Source organism: Oncorhynchus keta, chromosome 19, assembly GCF_023373465.1.
Source record: "Oncorhynchus keta strain PuntledgeMale-10-30-2019 chromosome 19, Oket_V2, whole genome shotgun sequence".
NCBI lineage: Eukaryota > Metazoa > Chordata > Actinopteri > Salmoniformes > Salmonidae > Oncorhynchus > Oncorhynchus keta.
In genome coordinates, this window is record NC_068439.1 from 72074830 (window position 1) to 72084484 (window position 9655).

The 9655-nt window shown below is 43.2% G+C and overlaps 1 protein-coding gene across 1 annotated transcript; it reads left to right on the forward strand.

Moving 5' to 3' along the window:
• Nucleotides 1-1396: 1396 nt before the first annotated feature.
• LOC118372424 (transmembrane protein 151B-like) lies at nt 1397-8594 on the forward strand. The gene is made up of 2 exons (XM_035758293.2): nt 1397-1860; nt 6252-8594. The coding sequence occupies exons 1-2, from the start codon at nt 1774-1776 to the stop codon at nt 7701-7703; spliced, it is 1539 nt and encodes a 512-aa protein (XP_035614186.1). The 5' UTR covers nt 1397-1773; the 3' UTR covers nt 7704-8594.
• The last annotated feature ends 1061 nt before the right edge of the window (nt 8595-9655 follow it).

The following is a 9655-nucleotide window of genomic DNA, read 5'->3' on the forward strand; positions in this document are numbered from 1 at the left end:
GAAGGACCAGAACTTATTGTGGGAAGCTTGTGGAAGGCTACCCAAAGTTAAACCATTCAAAGGCAATGCTACCGAATACTAATTGAGTGTATGTAAACTTCTGACCCACTGGGAATGTGTTGAAAGAAATAAAAGCTGAAATATATCATCTCTCAACTATTATACTGACATTTCACATTCTTAAAATAAAGTGGTGATCCTAACTGACCAAAGACAGGGAATTTTTACTAGGATTAAATGTCAGGAATTGTGAAAAACTGAGTTTAAATGTATTTGGCTAAGGTGTATGTAAACTTCCGACTTCAACTGTACATTGATTATATCATGCTCACGTAATCACTGTGCCATCTAATAACATCACTTTGGGGTGAGACATAAAACTGGCTAAGGTCAAACTGGCTTACTGGGAACTTGTGTTAAAGGCTTAAATCTTCACTGAGCCAAGGATGGTTTTCATTGAGTAGGCTATGGAGGTTTATACCAGTTCTGTCAATCAATTGGTCTTCATCAGTGGACAATCAGACTATATCAGTTGGACTTTGAGTAAAATCTCTTCAATCAGAGGCCCACATCAGCAATGATTTGTTCACTTGGTGTTGTTATTCTCTAAAATGTATGAATGTATGTTTTTCTTGTGTTCGTGATACAGATGTGTGTGTGTGGGTGTTAATACAATACAATAAAATCCATCAATCTCAATCAATCAGTTTGGGAAATATGACTAGATTGTTCTGGCACAACAGTCTGCTTAAAGTGGCACTTCAGTTTCCTTTTCACCTCATTTAACATCTGATTTACTTAACAAAAGGCACATCTCAATAGGTAGTCCAGGTAAGTCATGGCATAGCACAAGTAGGGTAATGGGGTGCTTGCTCCTCTATTGTTCCTCAAGCAAGGAGGAGGCCAATGACATCACTACTTCCCACCAAACCAACTCCTTGAATGCCCTAGTCCTTGAAATTAGTTTGCAGTTGTGTAAAAAAAACTATATTTTGCTCTAAACTTGCATTTTTTTGTACCGTTTATTGTGTGTAATTTACTGTATCTATATGCCTACTTAGGATATCACTTTTCAACAGGAACAGTAAAAAACTTTTCTAATGACATGGAATGGGGAATAACCCACCCATACCAGACAATTTCACGTATCCCTTCCCTGCAGAGACCAATGGACACTGAAGGGGAACCTTGCTGTGCGCCGTCTACTGCCGTCTCATCACAGATACCTGGAGAGGATTGCAATCACCACGAGCACACGCAGGCGCGCTCTTATATCTATCTACATTTTGCCTATGCCATATCGTGTAGAATAGTCTACAGAGTATTTGACTTTGTCCTATATAGCCCAGTAGTGCACTTGTTTTTTCATTTACTGAGGCTAATTTATGCAGCTGCCATGACCATTTTATCCTGACGGGGACTGACTGATGTCTTTACCATTTCCCACTACTCTATCGCAAGAGCCTTTCGGAAGCACCTGCATCAACGCGCAAAGGAAGGAGCCCGTTGTTTTCTACCGCGGACATATGAACTCAGGACATTACGCTTTGGATAAAGGCTGCCCGTAGCCATGCAACGGCACCTCACATCAAAGATTCTGTGGGGAAGAAGATGCTGCTTTGAAACTGGAGCATTGTTAACCGTGATGTAGAGGTTCCTTCCGGCTAAATCGGGTTGGATTATGTATCCCGCGATAGGCTTGCTGGCGAGTTTACGTTGCACTGTGATTTGAACCTCAGTTTTCCATGCCTCTGTGTTTTTGCCTTTGTCAATATGTCCCCAGCATCGGCTGCCACGGCCAGTGAGAGCAGCACCACTACGGTTCCAGAGGAGGACACAGAGGAAAGCCCCCGCGAGGAGGTGAGAGAAGAGAACCGCGTTGTATACCTTCAATTTTGCGCCTGCGGCTGCACGAGAGCGGCTAGGCGAATCGTGCAATTGGCAAAATAGTTGATATTCATATCACAGCTAAATCACCCATAACCTGAGCCCTAATCTGATTCAGAGATAGCGGCTCAATTACCCACGTATAATAACCGCATTACGCGCTGCAGCAATACGGTTTTTACCGTTTATCATGTAAATTATAAATAGCCTATAATTTTGACCATATTATTAATTCAATATGTTGTGTTAGCTGTGCGTGAGTTTTCGCTTGTTTTTGTCTCGTCTCCAGCCACTGTAAAACATCCCCGTTATATGGTCCCTTTCTGGTGGGTATCAAAATGATTGACAGCTCTCTGAGGAGATATCGTAATGACAGGCTATAGGCCACAACTCCTGTCAAGGCAAGGGAATATTAAAGCCCTTTAAATATTCATTTATACAGCAATAGTAACATTCTGGACGCATTTCACAAACTATTATTATTTGTAATTGCTACAATGAACCCTTGTTTTTATAGTGTCCTTCTGACCAGGGAACACTATTGTATAATTGTTTTTAACTGCTGGTGTTTTATATTTTGAGGATTTAATAGGGTTTATTATCAGTTGATAGGATGTGTCACTAACCATTTTAATATATTCATTAGCTTACATTCACAATTCCCGTTACACTTCTGGACTAAACATAAGACTGAAGAGCTGACAATTCCAATCAAGTAGTAGGTTTAAGTATCAAGATGTGCTAATGTTTAGTCAAACTTTTGTTTTAGTTGGGCATCTCGTCCATGAGCCTTTCTATTACACTAAATTATTTGTATGTACCACAGAGCCAGTCTTAACAAGAGAGAAGTGTCAGCTTGACAGAGACTCAATTGGGGGTAATTCCACGGTAACATAGTGATGCTGACACTCCGATTTTTCACTTTAAAATGTATGTAAAACAAAAACCAATGATTGCAAAATTAAACAATAAATACAACTCTTTGCACAAGGACTACCTTTAACAATTTCCACTGAACATTTGACAAAAACGCAATTTACTTGAAGAACAGTGCAGATGCAAAGTTTGGTAACAGAATGAGGGTTTGTGCTGTTGATGCCATCATTCTGTTACCAAACTTTGCATGTGCAACGTTTTCTGGTAATTTCACAAAATGGTTGTTTTATAACATATTGTACCCTATAAAAATAAGTAATTTACAAGTGGAAATGCCATGTCACAGGTAGTGTGAATGAAAGCTTGTCAATCTGACAGTGTGAACCCAGAGAAACCCTAAAGTAATCGGGTAGAAAGTGGGACTCTTCTTTACCCTCACTTTGTGCTTCATCAACACCATTTGTTGAACACACCTCTGGTGAAAATCAGACCACCTGAGAGTGTCATCATTATGGCTGTTTTCAGCTCCTACAGAATTCATTAGGAAGTAGGCATTATCCACAAAGAAGACATTATCCATGAAGTAGGCATTATCCACCCACACAGCAAGACAATCATTTTTCATATCATTATTTCATTGTATAGTATTAATTCAGCTGCCTCCATTTCCCCTAGCTTCACCATTTTACCATGAAGATTCCCACAGCTTTCATCAAATGAAGCTTAAAATGTCAGGCGAAATGACTGCAATGCCTTCCTAATAAAAAATATTCATCAAGTTACATCTAGAATTGACTGAAAAATGTCTGTACCTGCTATCCTCTAAGGTTTCCCAAACACTCTATAGCCTGTTTCTGCATTGTTGAGGCAAGTGGTCATGATCAATATACGATGTATTGATTTTTGCTATGCATGATATACATCGGACCAGAATAGATCATAAGACCAGATGGTATCTTTCCTCAGGCACCTCGAGATACTCAGAGCTTGAACATTCCCTACTGCCATAGGTAAGGGCAGGCATGCTGTATAGCACAATGTGAAACATTATCTGTTGGACACCAGGCAAATGCACAAAAATAGTAGAAGAAATAAAAGTATTTCCTTCAAATTAAAAGTCTAAAAGAAAATGTAGTGCAATATCCACTGTGCAAACACAATGTGTATCCCTTCAAAACTGTAGAATGTTAGATGAGTACCAAAGGACACCCCCATCCTCTACAATCAATCATGATCTCATGTCATGCTGCTTAAACTCATATTACTTTATGCTCAATTCAAAAAGAGGGCACAACAGCTCCATGCAACAGGAGCTGGAAAGTGTGTTATGTTAGATTGATTACGGTGCTGGCTAGAGTTTATCCACTGCTATTGAGTGAATAATATTCCATTGCAGTAGCATATCAACAGAAGGGGAAGTTCAGTGCTAAGCCCTCTGCCCTGTGGGGCGTCATGTTGACAGGGGGCATAGGGACCATGTCATGTGACAAGGTAGGGGGAGGATAATTATGGAGAAGGAACATCTATTATTTACTCAGTGCTGTCATGTTAGGAGCACGGCTTGCTCATTTGTTTTTCTGCTCACGACATATCAGAGATGGTCTTTTCTAAAAACCTGGAATATAGTTTGGCGAAAGCTGTATTTAAATCCCCAAAAAGGTTGTCTATACAGTACTATCCTGTATTATACACTGGGTGGTTCGAGCCATGAATGCTGATTGGGTGAAAGCTGTGGTATATCGTATACCATAGGTATGACAAAACATTTATTTTTACTGTTCTAATTACATTGGTAACCAGTTTATAATAGCAATAAGGCACCTCAGGGTTTGTGGTATAATATATTCCACGGTTAAGGTCTGTATTCAGGCACTCTGCATTGCTTCGTGCATAAGAACCACACCCCCTCGTGCCTTATTGCATAAATAACCTATGCAACGAAAAATAACCATTGAAGCATGATGCCTCCTCTTCATAGCTGGTTGCAATGTCCTGCCTACCCTCTGTAGGCTACTGTTTAGTTCCAACAAATTAATCCACTGCCAAAAGTATCACCCCATGATGTCCAGGCAGCGAGCCTCCTGTACTATACACCATTAAGCCAATCAATCTCTGCCCCCTGTGTGATGACTGATATGCAAATGTAGGAATGGACTGCGCTATAATCCAACCATCCTGAGGCTTTTGGATCCCTTTCCAAGCGTGTGGGCAGGCTGCACTCCCATAAGGCGTGACCAGCTCCTGATGCAGGCACTGGAGCTTGCGGTGCCCTGGGGTGGAAAAGGTACCACCAGCTTCATTGTGCCTGGATGAAATGGCTGCATGATTTCTTCTGGATGGTTTGCTCTCTTAACGGTTCACAATTTTGGAATCCAAAGTGTTTTAGATATCTGTTTAAATAAATACTATTTATACGAGTAAAACATTATTTTGTAGCTAATATAGCTAATTTCACTTGTATTATGCTATTGTATATTTGATCAGAAGACTCCTATATACACAAACATAGGGCCATAAAGTGTGAGTGCTTCACACTCATTTGAAGTTGCTGGTAGTATCTGTGAGATACTTCATGGCGACAAACGCATTACATGTTTTCTCAATGGCCTGGAATGGAAACAAGCAGATTCTCATGAAAAGGTTAAGAGTTCAGATGAAGTGTGTGAGCCTTTTGATCTTAACAAGCAAAGACATTTACATTTACATTTAAGTCATTTAGCAGACGCTCTTATCCAGAGCGACTTACAAATTGGTGCATTCACCTTATGACATCCAGTGGAACAGCCACTTTACAATAGTGCATCTAAATCTTTTAAGGGGGTGAGAAGGATTACTTTATCCTATCCTAGGTATTCCTTAAAGAGGTGGGGTTTCAGGTGTCTCCGGAAGGTGGTGATTGACTCCGCTGTCCTGGCGTCGTGAGGGAGTTTGTTCCACCATTGGGGGGCCAGAGCAGCTAACAGTTTTGACTGGGCTGAGCGGGAACTGTACTTCCTCAGTGGTAGGGAGGCGAGCAGGCCAGAGGTGGATGAACGCAGTGCCCTTGTTTGGGTGTAGGGCCTGATCAGAGCCTGGAGGTACTGAGGTGCCGTTCCCCTCACAGCTCCGTAGGCAAGCACCATGGTCTTGTAGCGGATGCGAGCTTCAACTGGAAGCCAGTGGAGAGAGCGGAGGAGCGGGGTGACGTGAGAGAACTTGGGAAGATTGAACACCAGACCAGACACCAGACATGATCAAGCAGCTCTCTGCTTAGGCATAAGATACGTTAATGCACTTAGAATGCGGACTATTTCTCTAAATATTTCATGTGTTGCAAAGAGCAGGTGCTTTTAGTGTTTCTATAGAGTTATTTCAAAGATAGCTATTATTTAAAAAATCCATTGATTCATTCTCATCAGGTATTTTAAATGTATTTTGTCCACAATGCTTGCAGGTATGTTTTCACAGACTCAGATTGGTATTTTCTCTCTCTGTTTCCCTCTGTGCAGCAGCGGCCCCTGAAGCAGTCACTCAGTAAATCCCTGTGCAGGGAGAGCCACTGGAAATGCCTGATCCTGTCCCTGCTCATGTACGGCTGCGTGGGGGCCATGACCTGGTGCCACGTGACCAAGGTGACGCGCCTCTCTTTCGACAGTGCCTACAAGGTCAAGTCCATGATGTACCACGAAAGCCCCTGCTCCAACGGTTACATCTACATCCCTGTGGCCTTCATGGTCATGCTCTACGTGGTCTACCTGGTGGAGTGCTGGCACTGCCACACCCACAACCAGCTACAGCACAAGGTGAACGTGGAGAGTGTGGGAGAGCGTGTCGGGCGCATGCAGCAGGCCACGCCCTGCATCTGGTGGAAGGCCATCAGCTACCACTATGTGCGGCGGACACGACAGGTAACACGCTACCGTAACGGAGACGCATACACCACCACGCAGGTGTACCACGAGCGCGTCAACACGCATGTGGCCGAGGCGGAGTTCGACTACAGCAACTGTGGTGTGAAGGACATATCCAAGCAGCTGCAGGGCCTAGACTGCTTCCCTGTCACAAAGCTGAGGTTCACCAAGTGCTTTAGCTTCGCCAACGTGGAGTCGGAGAACGCCTACCTGACTCAGCGGGCCCGCTTCTTCACTGAGAATGAGGGCCTGGACGACTACATGGAGGCCCGCGAGGGAATGCACCTGAAGAATGTAGACTTTAAGGAGTACATGATTGCCTTCTCGGATCCGGACCACCTGCCTTGGTACGTGTCCAACTACGTGTTCTGGACAGCCGCCGCTTTCACCTTCTCCTGGCCGCTGCGCGCGCTAACCGAGTACCGCACGGCCTACGTCCATTACCACGTGGAGAAGTTGTTCGGCTTCGATTATGTCCCTGTCACACCATCTGAGGAGCGACCATACTGCCGCCACATCCCTCGGGTCAACACCATCGACAGCACCGAGTTGGAGTGGCACATCCGCTCCAACCAGCAGCTGGTGCCCAGCTATTCAGAGGCTGTACTCATGGACCTGGCTCAGCTCTCGTCAGGTGGCGGCGGCAATGCCAACACCTACTCAGTGTGCGGCGGCTACGGCAGCTATCGGCATAACTGCGAGCGCTGCCACCGCACAATCAGCAGCTCGTCCATCTTCTCGCGCAGCGCCCTGAGCATCTGCACTGGGACTAGCCCGCGCATCCCCTTCAGCGGCAGCCGCTTCTCGCTATCGCGGCTGTACGGATCACGGCGCAGCTGCCTGTGGCGGAGCAGCGGCAGCCTCAACGAGACATCGTGCCCCACAGAGAGCACGCGCTGCCTGACACCGTCGGGCCAGCTGACTAGCGAGGAGAATCCGCCGGACTACCAGGACGCGCTCTACTTCCCTGTGCTCATCGTGCACCGCAACGAGGGCTGCCTGAACCACTCGCTGCACAGGAATGGATCCTGCGTGGAGACCTTTATATGACGCAGCACTGGGCCTCCCAGTCCAGACCTGAACAAGGAATGTAATGTTACTGTCCTTTCTCTGGGAGGACACTGACTGGATAATGAACCTTCCTTTTGGATCTTTTTTTCCTCTCCATTAGACCACATGACACACCAGTGGCATTCCGGAACCCTTCCAGACCTCTTCCAACACTGTTTATCAAAGACAGTACTGAGTTAAATGCACACTTTGCAGCCCAGCTCATCTCACATGAGATGCCCTCCAGTGATATGTTCATCATAGTAAGTAATAGACTATGTAACTATCTCAAAGCATGTATGAAAAAAACACATTCATAGGCAAAATCAGACAGTCTGCGACAAATGGACATAATGATCTGAGAATGATATTTGGAACGGACATATGTTGCGCGGAATGCACACCACCACCATTCTGGACCAATCACAATGCTCTGTTCATATCAGTTTGTGTTTCCTTAACCAAAGTGTCATGTTAGCTTCCACACTATCTATAAATAGAGAACATGAAAAAGCAAAGTACACTAACAGACATTTGGCCAGAGAATAAACTCCACCTTAAATCGTAGTGCATTTTGCTGTTGTCATAACCAGGTAGAAAAGAACTTCAATTGGAACATCTGTTTTCAAAGTTGGATAAAATGTGTTATTTTGTAAGAGTCTTAGAAAGGATGTCTTGTGACTGAAAATCCCCAACACAGCTCAATACAGCTCAAGACAGCTCAATGGTAGAGGCCTCCAACACAGCTCGACTAGAGGCCTTCATTGGAGATGACTCATAAGTGGGGCATGAGTTTAAGGAACATAAACATGATTTATTCAAGCCTTAGAGAGCAATTTGGAGATGGGAAGGAAAACCATGATGCCACATTAAATAATTGAGAGCAAGAAAAGTTTAAAACATCTGACTTATTTTTCTAGTAAATGCATTACTGGATAATTTAAATTGTGTTGCAGATATCAAAGTAAATTCATACAGTCCATAATTTGTTTCCCCTCTAGCTCATGGTTCTCAATGAAAAGCCTTAGACGCAGATCTACATTTTTTATTAAAACATTACAATTTTAAACACATTTGGGGCTATGTGATGGTGTAGTTGTTTGTTTTGAGGCCAACAAGAGATCTTGTTAAGAAATTAATGTTATTTCAAGATAATGATGATGAGAGATACAGCAGTTACAACATCCAGTTAATTAGCAACGGGAATCAAATATCACAGGATGCAATAACATTCCCACTTCCTGACCCTCTAAATATAGTAACATAGTCAGATCCATGAATAATTTAGATCAGGAGGACTAAATGGTACAAACACTTCAAACTGAATCCATGAGAGAAGTCTTTCATCGCATAATTTTCCTTACTGTCAAAAGGACTGTCACTCTTCACTACATGTTAATGCATTTCTGATTGACTTAATACATACAACATCAATGTGCTTATATCATGTCAGCTCAGCTGTCAATAATAACCTCAGCATTGCATATCTCCTATTTCCAATTAATATTTGAACACAAAATTATTATTAATTACTCTATGAACAATCATTTCCTTCAAACTACCTCTTCTTTGTTTTTGTGATTTAAGTGCCTGACTGTGGGTGCTTTAAAGTTTGGCTTAAAACCACACCTAAACCACATAGCACACCTACCAATTCATCCAAAACTACACCTTAACAACATACTGTAGCTCACCTACCCATTCATCCAACCAACCAACCAACCAACCAACCAACCAACCAACCAACCAGAAATACAAAGGCAGCAACAGAGCAACTCAACTTTCACTGCATCTCTTCTAAGTAGCAATATACTGATGAGACAGGACATTTAATTGAGGCTGGCACCAATGATCAGGCCCTGAAAACTTCAAAATGTGCTTTGTCTATTGTCAGAAAAAGTAGGTTTAAAAGCAAGACCAAGTGCTGATTCTGATGACGCCTATCAGAAACA